This window comes from Pseudonaja textilis, chromosome 2 (genome assembly GCF_049901715.1).
Source record: "Pseudonaja textilis isolate UNSWEBS1 chromosome 2, rPseTex1.2, whole genome shotgun sequence".
Taxonomy (NCBI): Eukaryota; Metazoa; Chordata; class Lepidosauria; order Squamata; family Elapidae; genus Pseudonaja; species Pseudonaja textilis.
This window is the reverse complement of record NC_141991.1, coordinates 233,120,666-233,137,440: the sequence shown is the minus strand read 5'-3', so window position 1 is coordinate 233,137,440 and position 16,775 is coordinate 233,120,666. Positions and strand designations below refer to the sequence as shown.

Sequence of the window (16,775 nt, the reverse complement as noted above, 5' to 3'; positions counted from 1 at the left end):
TACAATTATTAATGTTGCTACACCATTTGATAGCACGTTTGTATGTATAAGTGTATGGATAAGTTTAAGAAAATAAGAAAATGAAAGAATTCCCTTTCCAAATGCTGCCTTTAAGGAAAAAAATCTGATAAAGAGAGGTTCTGCAACTAGACTAGAACTCCCCCCCCCCAAAAAAAAAGTGCTTTGAAGGTCTGCTGATTTTCATCTATTAAATGCACACACTGTACTGTAATGTCTAATGCTTATTTCAGTTATATTTAGGTTTTATGTTTATCTGAATTTAGGATTATGTGCATATATAACTGCTTATTTGATGTAGTCCATCCAATAGCGAGTAAATACAGTAAATTACATTCAGTCTTAGAACTGTCTTCTTACTTATTTAGGAAAAGATCAGCAAATATGGGGTGGGTTTATCTGCTTGTACATTGTGAGATCCTAGACTGTTGCTTCTTGACTTTCACAACTTGAAGATGTATGGACTTCAAGTCCCAGAATTCTGCACCCAACACTGGCAGGTTTCTGGGAATTGAAATCCACAGATCTTAAAATTACCAAAGTTAAGAAGCATTGCCCTAGGCTTTTAACACATCTTAATTAAGCAGCCCTCAGAGGCTGATCGTTTAGAGTTAAGATTTGTCTAATTGAGATTAAAGGACAACCTATTGTTAAAAATCAAAGTTGAAGAACAATAGAAACAGTGTGGATCTTATCCTTGATGCCACATTCCAGTATTAAATAATACCAAATGTAATCTTTTCAAAAATTTCTTGCAGCTTGGTTTCTTCAAGAGAAAATACAAGAAAATGGGGACAGATTTGGAAGACATGGATGAGATTACAGGACTTACTAAGGACAGAGAATGAACATAGTAGAAATATTCCCAAGTGTACGAACCTTGAGCCACAAACAGTGCTTGCAATTACACTGTTTAATTTCTACGAGTGCCTTATGAAAAGGTTTTACATTTTTTATAAGTGAAAATATACATATAACTGCTGGTCAGTTTCGGCTTTGTTTACAGTTGTATAAAGATTTTGTTTTTATATTTTCTACTGTTAATAAAGGATCCTTTGAATTGGCGGGGCCAGAAAGAATGCTGAAAACTCCCAGGAATACTGCTTTGTATCCTTGATAAGAGTACACATGGAATAGTTTGTCTTGATTTACCAGTAACAGGGCCTGTTATTTTCATACTGCAGTCAAAATCTGTCCTTGAGTTACTCAAAAGTTTACACACACTGAGCAGCGCTAGCTCCTCACAGTTGGTATCTGGATTCAGATATTACATTAAACCATAAATTGGTTTGTTTACTCTGTGACTAAATGTCACATGTGAGCAGAACCATTGGAGTTAGCACAGAATTGCTCAACACAATATAGCTATTTGTAGCTTATTGTTGCACCAAAGAAAGGATAGCACTTATTCATTTACGCATTGTCTGAAAAAGCTGGAGATATGATCGCAAAGATTACTAAATGTGTTATTGTATGATATGGCTTAGTACTAGTTGCGTACTCAAGCTGTAAAATAAACTGTACATTAAGAACAGACCTTCTAAAACAGGTGTCAAACTCAAATTTCATTGAGGGCTGCATCAGGCCTTCAATGAGTTTGACCTCAAGGGGCTGGAGTGGGCATGGCCAGCATGACATCACTCATGTCAGGGGCACATGTGGTGGGGGCACCAAGTGCTCTTCCAATGAAAACAGGCTCCCGGGCCATGTTTTTGGCTCCAATGGTTGTAAATGGGAGTCTGGGACGGCTGTGCATAGCCCTCCCGAGCTCTATTTTCACTGGCAGAGGCACCACAGGTCGGCCCTTCACTGTTTCCAGGGCAGCCCCTCAGGGATATCTAAGTACCCAGGCCACGGACCTTGAGTTTGACATCCCTGTTCTAAAATCATGTAGAAACATTCATGAATCGTTCATTCTGATTTTTATTATACTGCTTACATTTGTTAATTACTGAATACTGATTTGATTTTAAGTGCTATATTGATATAAGGACATCCACATGCAATACTACTCAAATGTCACTTTGAAATTTCTAATTCAGTTTTTTTTATACAACCTGTAAACCTCTGATGTCTTTTTAGCTCTTTTTCCTAGCTGGTGCTTTCAAATAGCTCTTGAAATAAATAAACAAACAATAAAAGGAAACTCAACTTACTTTTCAGGGTTTTAAGGAACAGTCAGGTTTTCTCAAGCAGTAAAAATTATAATCTAGATACTAGCTTCCAGAATCCTCAATGTATACCAGCCCCCCCAAAAAACAGTTTATTTCTCCATGACAAAACTGTTAGATTTAATTACATTTAATTACATTTATGAACAAAATGAAATTGAGAGAAGAATGGCTGGTCTTATTTACAATTCTTGGTGTAAAACAGTATTTGTAAAGGACTAAGGTACTAATTTCTGGACATTCTGTCTTCCAGTAATTTGGGTTTTAATCCAGGAGACATGGATTAATTTCCATAAATAACACTAGTAGACTTCCTCCTTAAATTTTCAAATCCACCCTTCAGAACCCATTACTTTATTCTTTAAGGGGAACATTTCAATTTTGGAATTGGGATGTTCTGATGGAGAATTAGGTTATTTTGCCTAGCTGCAGCCATTTTTGCCACTGTTTTTGCATTCTTGACTAATATCAGAAGCATATATGCTCCTATCACTTATACACAGCAGTAAACTCTTACTGTCTAGATTAAGGCATAACTTCTGAATGACTCAGGTCCATAACACTGGAAGATACATACTCTTACCTGTAATATATTACCTCTGTTAAAATAACTAATAAATTATCTTTACTTTTGTTTTATCACTGGCTGAAATACCAGGAAGCTCTTTTTAAATTTCAGTTTATGTTTGCATTGGGGAAAACTTTAAGGCTGATTCAGCATGTCTCTACACATCCCAACAGCATTAATACAGATGTTCCTGATGAATTTTAATTACCATTCTGCTTGAGTCAAGCTGTTTCACTGCTGTTGGATATGATGTTGAAAATATTGCTTTCTGCAAGATGAATGGATATTCACATCAGGCACAAAAACTATATGCATTTTTACTCCTAAAATCACGTTTCATAGAACAAGGCTGGTAAAAATGTAGCCAGCTTATGTGAACCTAACTGCTGTTGTTAATTTAAAGTTCAAGAATATTGGTTCAATAAATGTTTGTGCTCTTTTATAATATTGTAGTGTGTATGTAACGATTTTGTACTTTTCTGTATTTTTTATTTTCGTTAAAAAATAGCAATTCATTTAAATAGGGGTATTGTACAGACAAAGCCTTTATGTGTGTTTTGCACTTCGTACCAAAACAAATGAATATACTGAAGCTCGTGTTCTAAAGACAGATGAATCCTGTTAAATAAATCTTGAAACCATCCCACTCATTGCTGAATATTATTGTTTGGAAAGCTACCTAATACAGACAGAAGTATATTGTTAGATCATCTACCTATGTGTTTTGTTTCTTTTCATTTTGTTAATCATGCACTTTAGGAGATGCAAAAAGACCAGGGAACTTCAGAGCATCTATTACATTTTTTCCCTTCAAATTATTTGGTCCAAAAATTTGAATTATATTTATTTATATGGAAATGAGCAGCATTTATAAAAATACGCCTTCAAAAGTTTGTTGTTGCTGGTCATTTATATTTTCCTAATGCAAAGTTTTCTGCTAAGAAAGCCAGACAGGTGTAATGGTTAAGGCATTAAGTTAGGAACTGGGCTACTATGACTTCTAATTCTGCCTTAGCACAAAGCCAACAGGGTGACCTTGAGCCAGTCGTTTTCTCTCACCGCTTGGAAGGAGGCAACAGCAAAATCACTTCTGAAATCTTCTAAAACTGCAGGGACCTATCCAAGCAGTCACCAGAAGTCATCATGGACTCAAAGGTGCCAAAACAGCAACTAAGTTTACATTAGTGTAGAACAAGGGTCTTCAAACTTGACAGCTTTAAGACTTGTGGACTTCAACTTCCAGAATTCCCAAGCTAACATGACTGGAGGAGGAATTCTGGGAGGAATTCTTCCAGTCATGTTAGCTCAGGAATTCTGGGAGTTGAAGTCCACAAGTCTTAAAGCTGTCAAGTTTGAAGACCCCTGGTGTAGAATATACAATGCACATTCTCTTGCCTAGTTTTGGTTCATGAGAGCACATGAATGTACAAGCCCTTGACTTATAATCACAATGGGGAATCTAAATTTCCACTGCTAAGCAATGTACCTGTTAAGTAAGTTGTGCCCGATTTTATGACCTTTTTTGCCATGGTCGTTAAGCAAATCACTGCAGTTAAATGAATCATGCAGTCATTAGGTGAGTCCAAATTTCCCCCCTCTTGTCGGTAGCTGGCCGGAAAGGTCACAAATGGTGATCACATGACCCCAAGATATAGCAACTGTCATAAATACATGTTGGTTGCCAAGTGCCAGGATTTTGGTCACATGACAATCATGGGACAATTGACTCTTTGCAAATCACTTTTTTCAGTGCCACTGTGACCTTGAACGGTTGATAAATGAATGGGTCTAAGTCAAATGGTTGTAAATTTTGAACCACTTCCTATAAAACATTGCATACCTAAATACTTTAATCTTGTTCCCATATTTTTAATAGTATTAGTGAGAACATTCTGGCCATCACCTCAATTTTATGATGATTGGGCAAGTCACCTAAATTTATAACAGGGAGCAAAAGTAAGTGAGGGTTACATTTTTTGTGCTACTGTGGTTCTCACAATGCTTCAGCTACTCCACAGAAGTTAAGAGAGATTCAAAATACCAATTTGATCTGAAAAATAAACAATGATTACAAAGAAGCCCGTGAAAGCAACAATATTACTAAATCAATGGGATGAGTGACTTCATTATCTCATTCCATTTCAAAATTGGAGAATTATAATTTGTACAAGTTCAATTTTGGAATACAATTCAATTTTTGAAATGTCCTGGCTTTAAGGATTAAGGCTTATTAACACAGAGAAAGAAATATAAATACAGTATATATTTTAAAAAGTTGCAAATACTTATATTTTAATCAGTTGCAAATACTTCCTGTATCTCTAAAAATGATCAACCAAAAACTGAACTTCATTTCCCAGTTCAGTTGAACACGCTGAAGCAGCTTCTCTTCTGCCTTCTCTTTTGGCACATTAATATTTTATTTTTCTCCCTTGATCCAAAAGCACTCCTTGTTTTCTTTCCAAGAAGAGTCCTCTTCATACACCTCCTGTAAGCAAAGAACATCATGGGCAAGAGAATTGTTTTACAAAGCTAACTCTTTTATCTGAGGTGGCACAGTTGTTAAGAGTGCAGTACTGCACTACTTCTGTTGACTGTCAGCTGCCTGCAATTTGGCAGATCGAATCCCACCAGACTCAAGGTTGATTCAGCCTTCCATCCTTGGGTAAAAGGAGGACTCAAACTGTTGTGGGCAATAGGCTGACTCTGTAAACCACTTAGAGAAAACTGTAAAGCACTGTGAAGTGGTATATAAGTCTTAAGTGCTATTGCTATCTGCTGCACTGAATGCAGCAGGTTCATTTTTTTCCTAGCTTACCATCAGGGCTGAATTAAAATATGAAAAAAATGTAGATACAATTCAGGAATAAGCAGATATTTTCCAAAGGAGCCTTGACATTTGCAGAAACAGCTTGAGGACCAGCCTGATCAGATAGGAAAAAGTTGGCATTTGTGTCCCATGCAGACCTTCTTTCCTGGGGCCCAAGCAATATGTCTTTGTGTATCAATTATCTGGATCAAATCTATTAAATATAAAACTCTATACACTGCTAAACATATATAAAGACTGCTAAACATCAATCCAGGGGGATATCTCCAGAGGATCAGTAGAAAGTATGCACATTATAGAGGAACACAAATTCAAAATGTCAAATTGCTGTCAAGGACGTTTGCACCTGCTGTCCTCTTAAATGGATAAAGGTTGTTTAAACCAATATTTCCAATCTTAGCAAGTATAAAGTATGTGGACTTCAACTCCCAGAATTTCTCAGCGAACAAACTGGCTGCAGAATTCTGAAAATAAAATCCACATGTAGTTGATATAGTTGACAAACTGGTTTAGACTAGCTACTGGTTAGACTTAAGTTGCCCAAAGAACTGAAGAGAGATGGTTGCTTTTAAATATTGCTTTTCCTAAAATGAATGGATATTCATATCGGGCACAAAAATGGTACACGTTTTTATTCCTAGAATCAAGTTTCATAATGGAGTAGAGTATAAACAGAATAGAAATAGAATAGAATAATGGAGTAGAGTAGAGTAGAGTAGAGTAGAGTAGAGTAGAGTAGAGTAGAATAATGGAGTGGAGTGGAGTGGGGTGGGGTGGGGTGGGGTGGGGTGGAGTGGAGTAGAGTAGAGTAGAGTAGAATAAAGTAGAATAGAATAGAATTCTTTATTAGCCAAGTGTTATTGGACACACAAGGAATGATCCTTCGGTGCATAAGCTCTGGTTAATTTAAAATTCAAGCACATTGGTTCAATAAATAATAGTTCTTTTATAATATTGTAGAATATTACAAGAGTTCTTATCATATTATATTATAAGAACACTATTTTAAATATCTGGTCCCTTTTGAACCTCCACTTAGTAAACTGGAATTTTACAGTGTCAGAAAACAGCAGAGGAAGAAGAATCATTCACCATAGTGAAAGCCTGCCCTCAACTCTGCAGGGGGAAGCCATACCATACCATGCCATAGGCCTATATAGGCCTCAAGGTGATATGGGTGGCAAACAAACTTGACAGTTAAAACAAATAGGTTCTGGGAAGCTGCCCTGTGGACCACGTGATGTTCAGCATTGCACTCCCTTTTTCAAAAAAAAAGTCCGGAAACGCACATACCTTTTTCCATATGGGGACAGTCGCTTTTAAAGTATTGATGCAATATTGCAAGGCAGCGAGAGACTCTGCTCGGTGAGGGGAAGAGATGGCTACAATCACGCTGGCTTCACTAATGGGAACCAAACTGAAGAGAACGTGAAAAGTAACAATTAGCTGTGGCTTTTAGCCACATTAGCGTAATCTCTCAAGGACAAAATAAAGGCCTTGTTGTCAACTACTACACGGGCATAGATAATAAACAAGAGGGGCCATGTTCTGAGAAGATCAAATTAGAGGAGCTGAACGTCTCATGATTATGTGTTCCAAGGAAAGATTCAACAGGAAAACAAATTAAGGAGAACTAGAGAAGAGACCATCTGCAATAACAGCCTGATGCAATCATTTAGATCAGGGCAGAGATAAAGCAGAGCCTCTTTTCCAAAGAGTTTCAAGGTAGAAATAATCCACTACCCCAAATAACGTTTTAGGAATAATCTGGAGCTTCTGTCAGTCATTATTCCATCCCCTATAAAAGTAGTCCTCGACTTATGACAACAATTGAGCCCAAAATTTATGTTGCTAAGTGAGACATTTGTTAAGTGAGTTTTGCCCCATTTTATGAACTTTCTTGCCACTGTTATTAAATGAATCACTGTAGTTGATAAATTAGTAACCCGGTTGTTAAGCAAATCTGGCTTCCCCATTGTCTAAGCTTGTCAAAAGGTTGCAAAAGGTGACCACATGACTCTGGGACACAGCAATGGTCATAAGTATGAACCAGTTGCCAAGCATCTGAACTTTGATTAAATGACTACGGAGATGCTACAAAGATTGTAACTGTGAAAAATGGCCCTAAGTCACTTTTTTCAGTGCCATTGTAACTTTGAAAGGTCACTAAATGAACTGTTGTAAGTCGAGGACTACCTGTAACATATAAACCAGGGGAAATAAAAAATAAAAATAGTAACACATTGACAAGGAATTAAAATGGCAAAAAAGTATACACGGATGTTACAGGGATCAAATAGCACAAATTATATTAGACATATAATCAACAGATGTATAATTGAAATTTAAAAAGAGACATGTAGCAATCGGCTCTTCCAAAGCTCCATTATTTTTACTCCATCTCTGCATTTAATCAAAAATAAACATAATACGTAAATGTCTTGGTTCTGAAAAACAGATGTGGGCAACCCTTAGATTTTGGACTATGACTCTTATATGTTCTATGGTAAATTGTGCAAGCAATTGCCAATTGCAGTTCAAAACATCTGGAAATCAAAAAAGCTGCTTTTCTTTTGTACAAAAGAAAAATAAGCTAAGTAAGTGTTAACATAAGCATGAAATACACGTCATGGCCGTGTTTCAACTAGTTAGTGGCTGCCAATTAGGCTGAAATCTAACACTGTACTTTCCAAAATAAAGATCAGAATGATTATTCCCGGTTGTCCTAGCTTAGCAACCGCAATTGGTACCAACTCCGTTGCAAAGTGCTACAGTTGCTAAGCAAAATATCACAATCGCACTGAACTTACAACTTCAACTCGGCCTCAGTTAAGAAATCACTGTGGTCATAAAGCAAAACCTCAAATGACTGTGACTTGGGATTTTTACTGCTACCTTTTCCATTCTACTCATCACACACTAGTTGCGAAGCACACAAATAGGAATCAAGTAACTGCAAGATGCTGCAACAGTTGAAAATGTGGTGACTGGTTGGAAAGTTACGTTTTCAATACTGTCGTAATTTTAAACAATCACTAAATGAGGCAGTCAGTAAGCTCACTGAACAAAGGTGTATGAGGCATGGCACAAAAGCAACAAAGTCACAAAAGGAGGTAAAGTCCCTTTAATACCTTCAACTTGGCCACCAATGTTCGGTTATCCTTGTATGGAGAAAAAACTCTCCCAGGAATAGTTTTTAAAGGGAAGGAAATCCATCTGAACCGAAAGTACATATAAGTAATAAATAAAAACCAACACAAACCACCGCGGCAGCAATTAAGGAGACAGGGCAGGATAAGGAATTGAAGACTTCAAAAGATAATGAAACACACACAGGATGCCAGAACTCAGATAAAACTTGACAAACCAAAATAATTCACACTTTGCTTCCAGTAAGGAGCTGTGCATAAACACCCTCTTTATCCTGTTTTCCCAGCTGCAGCTAATGAAGGGAATCAGGGCCTTTTTCTCCTCCATAACCCACGTTGCTCCCTTATCCGTTCCTCCCTGCATGCCCTAGGATGAAGAGGAGGTGGGACCTAGGTCTTCCTCTAAATGCCCAGCCAGACTGTGCCCTTCCCCAGTTTCCTCCCCAGCCACCAGAGCCACACTCCCACTCCGTCAGCTGTTCCACTTCTCCCTCGGAATCAGATTCCAACAGGGGCATGACAGCCCTGATCTATGCAGCACGTGAGAACTGATATCCTAAAGATACATCCGGCCATGCATGAAAAAATGTGGTTCCTTGAAAGGGATATATAGGATTTTACCTGAGCAGTACTCCCCCCATAAAGGGATTTCTCTATTTTTATAGTGTATTATAATATGCTGTCATTTAATGTATCTAGAGATACTGGATATGTGCAGTGTCGTTCCGCAGCAGACTTGATAACCTCAAGTAAAATCTGTTCAGTGGTTCACCAAGGCTTCCCAAAACCCTTTTTCCCAAATGTAAGGAGATAAGGAGGAATGGGATTGTTGAAGTGTTGTAATGGTGTCCAATCTACTCTTCATCCATCAGAAACATACCCTTTGAAAGCAGAAGATTCGAACATCATCAACATCAAAACAAAATCCAGTTTTCCTGGATTGAGGGCAACGGTTAGTTCTGTGAGGCTGAGCATTTAGAAAACAGGCTGCTCAGGAAAACAGAACTCTCAGGGAAGTAAGCAGCACAAGATCCAAAGGTGACGTATAGGTAAATATTTAACACTCCATGTTAATAGGGAGAAAAAAAATGCCACAGCTCTTAGCCATCGCTGCAAAAAAAATGTTTGCATCATCTGCGGAACAAACAAACCAATTTTTTTATCAAATGATGTATTTGAAAAGAGATGCCATTTAGAAAGTGAGCAGCTCTGCTCTAAAACAGTCCTCAAATTTAGCTTGCAATTTATCTATACACTGTACATTCATTTCAGTTGGGGTATTTTGCATCTCATTTTTTTTTCTCCCATGAACCACAACACAATAAAGTCTAAATCCAATTACAAGCTGCACCATTGCCAATGTTCAGAATAAACAAGGATCAGAGTTCAGAGACAGTACCAAACCCTCAAATGTAACCCTTAATTGGAATGAGGAATCAAGCATGAAATGTGGATGTAATGTCCGTCTGAGAGCTGCCGTAAGAGTAAGACGGAATTAAGTTTGCTATGAGGCGACTTTCTCCATATGGCCTCATCCAGAATGGAGGCTCAGATGCTTGTCCACAAATCTGTCTCTATCAAATTCACAAGCACAAAAATCTTAATTAAATAAATTAAATTAAATATGCTTTGAGTGTATTTACCCAAGTCGATGATGTATTGCTATATGCTTCACGGAAGGCCATTTTAATCTAATATCTTTGCATATTTTCTTCGCTTCAGCTTCTGCCATTGTTGTGTAGGCTTCATATTCTAACTGTACAACTTTTTTCCCTTCAAAGTTATTTCTTGTAGTGCCTGAAACAAAAGGACAACCCTTGAAAGACATTCTGGACTGGTGAGACGTTTAGCTATGACAGAAGGTTAAATTTAAGAGCTTTATCAATAGGAAATTAAGTTTCTCTTTATGCTAAGCGTGGTTTTACCTAAGAGCCGTGGTAGCATAATGGTTAGAATGCAGTACTGCAGGCTAATTCTGCTGATTGCCAGCTACCTGCAATTTGGCAATTTGAATCTCACCAGGCTCAAGGTTAACTCAGCCTTCCATCCTTCCAAGGTCGGTCAAATGAGGACCCAGATTGTTGGGGGTAATATGCCCATTTTTTTCAAGATAAGATAGATAAGATGCACTATGTGTTATCTGAGATCTCTCAAATCAACTATATGTGTGTATAATTAAAGTGAAGCCCTCAAAAGCAAACAACCCATGTGCAACATCAAGACTTGTTTTGTGTATATGGATACCCAAAAGGCTCCAAGCTTTCCTAGCAGTGACAATTCTCGGAGCTGGCAGAACCATAAGCTCCATTTTATTACTCTGTAAATGATTCCAATCTGCAAGGTTTAAGAACCTTTTTTTCTTAAGTTTGGATGCCTTTTCTTGTTCTAAGCTTGGTCTATGACAGCCTTGTTCCATTGGCTCCTACAACCGCTTATCTAATCTTCAATCAAGTTTTTTTTTAAAAAAATCTGTGAGTTCAGCTCTGATTAAGAGTTTTATGTGTCAGGCTTACCTACAAAGAAAGATACAGCTCCACAGCAGGGAGAAATGACCAGTGCTGCTACTTCATCTAATGAGAGCTTCTCAGATTTCAACAGAATCACATCCTTGGGTTCATCCTCAGTTTCATTCATGATTTCTCTAGAAGTAAAGGGTGATACAATGATTAAGTTTGCAAGTTTCTCCTTCGTTGGCAATGGAGATTAAATTACATCACAAATTATAAGCCAGATTGCTGCCTTATTTATTTATTCACTCATTTTTAACCCACCTTTATTATTTTTATGAACAACTCAAGTGAACATAATTAATGCTAATTTTATCCTAAGGCAGGACTAGAAGTCTCCTGTTTCTAGCCTGGTGCCTTACCCATTATTTTGATTAATTAACTTAATTAACTTAAATTAAATTAAATTACTTAATTCATATTCTTCAAAGAAATATTATAGTCTCTTAACAAACGGATTTTATGGATCTTTTCCGGTCTGAGTTCAGACTAGAATCCTAATAAAGGAGAATATTTGTAGCTCAGGGTTGAAATGAGACGTCCTTGGTGGTCTCTGAGCTCACTTGTTTTCTTGCAGACATATTATTACCCAAAGTAGATAACACCATCAGTCAATGGGGTGGCATAAGATCTAAAACAGTGTTTCCAAATTATTTTTTAAATGTGCAATTCTATTGTCCAATCCGGAGCCCTTCAGTTGTGCTTTCCCTCCCATCCTCTCTAGATCAGCGGTTGCCAACTGGTGGGCCGCGGCCCACTGGTGGGCCATGAGAAAATTTTGGCAGTCCACAGAAGAATCTCACCCCCAGAGCATCCCCACAAAGCAATTAATGCAGGCTACTCAGAAACACAACGCTGCGCTGCCCACATGGCCCGCGGGAACCCTCCCCGCCCACTCACTCCTTTCCGGGTAAACTTGCCTGCTAAATTGCTATTTTTCCTTTTTCTGACCATCATCAGTTCTGTTGTGCCGGGAGATTTAAATTAGCTAGGAAGCAGGAAATGGTTGGATTTCAAGCTAGTCTTTAGATCTTCAGCTCAGCACAGCCAAACCTCCCTTAGGACTGAAGGTTTGCTTGCAAGCAAATTCAGTGCAGACTCACGGCAAGCAAATTTCAGAGACTGAGCTAGCCGATGGCAGATAGATAGATCCCTGAATGATTCTGTGAGCAACTCAATCTGCCTGCTTTGCTTGATTTTTGATAAAAGTTGCTCTTTTTTAAATAAAAAATTCAATATTTACATGCATGGTGTGTTGTGAGTTAATTTTGTGAGTTTCCTTGCAAGCAAATTTTATGTGACAGACTGAGCTAGCCAATGGCAGATAGAGATCTCTGAATGAATCTATGATTCTGTGAGCAACTCAATCCGCCTGCCTGCTTTGCCTAATTTTGGGTAAAAGTTGCTCTTCTTTAATAAAAAATTCAATATTTATATAAATATTTATAATATTTACATACAAGCCATGCCCAGCCAGTCACATGACCACCAAGCCACATCAACAAATTAGGCCACGCCCACAGAACCGGTTAGTGGTTCCTGGGATCTAAAATTATGAGTTTGGTGGTCCCTGAGGTCCAAAAGGTTGGCGACCCCTGCTCTAGATAATGTCGACTATGATCATGTCAGGGAATTCTGGGAGTTATACCCATGATAAGTTGGGGGTTGAGGTTTAAATTATTCTCCATGAATATATTTTCAATAAATGTCATTACAATGTTATTGGTTCATTTAGGTATCACGTTAGAACTGATGTCCAAAAGCTATATCAGACTGTGCAGAAAAAGACAGAGCTGCTTGAACCACATTTTGGAGACCAAACTCGAAGCTTTCTAGAATAACATTAGCTTGATACTTCTCCTCCATCATCATCATCGTCCTCCTCATCAAGTTTCCAGATTCAATATTTTAGCGCAACACCAACACATACCTGTGAGTATCTTTCTAGAGCTAACCTCCACTAAGAGGTGGGATGATGGCAACTTCGTCCCCTGTGTGGAGGGTGAACTGCTGATCCCCAAGGGGAACGTACTCCTGACAAATGGCAAAGATAACTTGATCTTCGATATCAGCAAGACTGAAGGAAACATAAAGATTAATCATTGATCTGCTTCTACAACAGATCCCTGACATTTTTGGAATGGATTCTGTTTAACGTACATTGAGGATCTCACAAAATGTATATGGGCGGGGTCTCCATCCCCAAGATGGCTACTGGGTCAATTAAAACCAGTCAGAAAGCTCTGATTTTTTAAGAAAAAGACTTATTACTTGCTATCTCTTCTAGCTTCCTCTTTTGCGGAACGTTCCAGACAATCCCAGCAAATCTTTCCTCTTTCCTTGGCCAGGTTTCTATTTCAGAGACAAGATTTCTTTCCCTAACTTTTATTTTGTGAGGTTTCTGGAATCCATTTACGAGTCTAGACAAAAGTACTGCTGGAGGATTGGCAACATTCCAAATTCCATTATTTATTTATATATTTGTCTTAGTTAAACCAATTCTATATAGAAAGTCAGTTGAATGAAAAACATGGCAGTTCGGGGGTTAGGTGGCTTTGCACAGCTTTATCCAAGGTATCACTTGTGCTATTTCCTGGATCAGGAAGCCCTATAGACTCACCTCAGACCTCTTTAAACTTCAATTAGTCCAGAATGCAGTTCCCCCATAATGCATCTTTGCTCAACAAGGCTGCATTGTCTGTCAGATTGCTTCTTATGCCTTCCCAGGTTCTGTCATCATCTACGGAATCCTACATGACACAGGACCTGCTATCTCCCATTGGGTTTGCCTGGTCAGTCTGAGCCAGGGATCTCCAATGCCCCATGCTAGCTAGGGAATTCTGGGAGTTGAAGTCCACAAGTCTTAAAGTTGCCAAGTTTGGAGATCCCTGGTCTAAGATGACAAGGCCAGCACACTTTGGGTCCCTTCAACTAGACAATGTCATTTCCCCTCAATTGTGAGCCAGAAGTATGGCTTTTATGTTGCAACACCTACCCTCAGGAATGAGATTCCAACCCTGATTGCTGACTGTTCTTTTGAGGCCCTGGAGCTGCTTGTGGGCCATGTCTGCGTTTTTTTTTTAAAAAAAATTGTCATTTTGTATTTTTCTTTTTACTTGATGGCAGAATTGGGGAGGGTATAGGCAAGGATGACTTGGTTTGCTCTGCTTCTTGGTCACCATAGAAGATGACAATGGCGTGTCGTGACACTAAAGTTGCAATTCTGTGTGCGAGAATTGCAAGAGTGAGCAATTACCAAAACCGCACAGCCCTATATTGTAAGAGCATGAGGAAAGCCTCAATTACCGATACAAGTCACCATACCTTGAATGTCTCTTGACAATTTCTCTCCACAACTGCAGCGAGGTTATTTGTTGGGGTACAGAAATGGTCTCTGTACGCAGCCCTGCTAATTCAGCACTTCTGGCAAAATACAGCACTGTGACCTGTTTTCAAGCAGTAGGTAAAAATGTTTTAACATTAAGCCCAACTCCGATTTAAGCTCATAAGGATTTCATTTATATTCCATTGTAACTAAAATCAACACATTAAGGCTTCAGATTTGGAACAGCATGTAAATCAAAGTAACGGACACATTCAAACCTACAAGGAACAGGTTTCTGAAATACAAGGAGAATAACATACACCTGTATGTACATTGTAAAAGGTCCTGCCCCAATGAATTAAAAAAAAAGAATGTCCTCAAAAAAAAAGAGTACAATCACCCAAAAGTGGAAGCAAAAATTTTGAAAGACTTTTTGACCGTTAGAGGTGACTACAATGGGCTGTGAGAATGACTTTGGGAGAAGGATCTACTGTCTAAACCAGGGGTCTCCAACCTTGGCAACTTTAAGACTTGTGGTCTTCAACTCCCAGGGGTTAGTGGTTAGGCAAGAATGGGAATGGTGACATCTCAGAAAATTCCTCCCTAGTTCTCTAGAAAGTAAAGACAAGGGAGATAAGTGCTTTCAGACCTGTGAGATTCTGTTAATCTTATAATAAAGGTTGTGTTAATATTCATGGTGGGTTGGACTATTCTAACGAACTGAAGGTGACAGGAAGGAAGCTTTGTTCCATATGTGGCCTTATTTCAGCCTCATAGAAGGCAAAGCATTTCAAAATTCAATTTGCAATTATTCTGTTTCCATACAATTTAAGGTAGGGAGCTTTAAAAAAACAAATTGGCATAATTATTTACTTTCTCATGATGGATACCTCTGATTTAATGTATCATTGATATCCCACAGCAGGAGGGGGGGTGTCTTCCAAATACTCCATCTCCCAACTCCCATGAGCCCCAACTAATCAAAGGCAAAGGAATTGAAGCCCCGTTTGCTATTACAAGCCCAGCAAGAACTAAAATTACTCCACAAATGCAGTTCATCCTGGATGGGTACATAAGAGAGTTGTCAAACAAGTTTTAAAGGCTCTCTAGAATTTAGAAATTTAAGTGTTCCAGCTGGTTTAGTCATCAAAACCTCCAGGTTATCAAATGACAGGTAGGTAACTTCAGAAAAATGTACAACCTTAAAAGCAAATATAAAAAAGTTCTAGCTGGACTTCTAGCACCACCAAATTCATTGAATCCCACTAGAGATAAAATTACTTTTAAAAACTCCAAACCATTCTATTAGAATCAGAGTGAGTCACCAAGGAGTACAATTAAGCTGCATTAAAAAGTAGAATAATGAGTCAAAAAGAAAAGTGCTCAGAATTACAAGTGCTTATGAAATAAATCCATGGGTGGTTCAGCATTTCAAAATGCAGGCAGGCATACAGTCAGTGGCTTCCAAAGTGGATAAGAAATATTAGAAGGTCTATTATCCAATTCCCTCCCCTTCAGAAGTTGAACTAATCCACGAAGCTACTCAATCCACAGAATATCTCTCTATATGCGCACGTGTTAAAATGTACACATTAGTGCAGTGCTACAAGCACGTTATGTATAAAAAATCATACATAAAAGTGCACGCTCAGTATTTTTACTAATAGGATACACGATCGATAACGTTTGGAGAGCACTGCATATTGGACGGGCAAGCGCCCATCATTCTGAACTGGCCGGAGCTAATGGGAGTCGAGGTTGTTGCGAAATAAGAGGTTGCTAAGCTTGGTCCAAAGTCATTTCAGAGAAAAGCCGGGACACGCATTGCACACACGGCCGTGTTTGACCAAAATGAAAATAAAAATAAAAAATCCCGCGCAGGGGGCCCGGCCCTCAGTGGGGACCCAGTTGTGTCTCTCTTTCCCCACAGAGGATGCGGCTTTGGGACAAACTGGGACTCCGGGAGCTTCTGCAGGTCTGCGCCTTTCGGGGGGGCCTATCTAAGCAGAAAAAGAGTCGTGCGCAGGTTTCACTCCGGCTAAAGAGAGCCGAGCCGGGCCGATTGCAAAGTTGGCGTACCTCGCAGCTCATCGATGCGCCGACCCGGGGAGGCCCCGAAACAGATCGCCCTTTCTCTGCTAGCGACTATTTGTGTGTGTGCGCTCGATTGCAACGGGCCCAGGAGCAGTTGCAGCTCCAAAAGGCCC

General features: G+C 38.8%; 2 protein-coding genes across 4 annotated transcripts in view; one reads left to right on the top strand and one right to left on the bottom strand.

The window, feature by feature from the left end:
* The window catches only part of ITGA2 (integrin subunit alpha 2), a 70,152-nt gene extending 66,609 nt beyond the window's left edge, over positions 1–3,543 (top strand). The window contains exon 30 of the mRNA XM_026716437.2: positions 777–3,543. Within this exon, the coding sequence (XP_026572222.1) occupies positions 777–866 (90 nt within the window). The 3' untranslated portion in view covers positions 867–3,543. The remainder of the gene's footprint in view (positions 1–776) is intronic.
* Positions 1,924–16,775, bottom strand: MOCS2 (molybdenum cofactor synthesis 2). Of its 3 annotated transcripts, XR_015742372.1 has the most exons (7): positions 16,648–16,775; positions 14,568–14,689; positions 13,174–13,320; positions 11,250–11,377; positions 10,380–10,533; positions 6,881–7,004; positions 1,924–5,245 (listed from the first exon to the last, which is right to left on the bottom strand). XR_015742372.1 is itself a non-coding variant. In XM_087927309.1 (6 exons), exons 1-6 carry the CDS (start codon positions 16,657–16,659, stop codon positions 5,177–5,179), a joined length of 609 nt encoding a protein of 202 aa, XP_087783435.1. In that variant the 5' UTR covers positions 16,660–16,775; the 3' UTR covers positions 1,924–5,176. The 3 variants fall into 3 exon arrangements, 2 of the variants coding, with proteins under 2 accessions (XP_087783435.1, XP_026572245.1); XM_087927309.1 differs by lacking the exon at positions 13,174–13,320; XM_026716460.2 differs by lacking the exons at positions 14,568–14,689; positions 16,648–16,775.

Excerpts from the sequence above, each read along its gene's own strand:
- MOCS2 (XM_087927309.1), bottom strand. Across the intron at positions 11,378-14,567 it reads ATTGTCAAGAGACATTCAAG|AGAAATCATGAATGAAACTG; the intron begins GTATGGTGACTT and ends CTTTACTTCTAG. Across the intron at positions 10,534-11,249 it reads AGCTGTATCTTTCTTTGTAG|GCACTACAAGAAATAACTTT; the intron begins GTAAGCCTGACA and ends CTTTTGTTTCAG.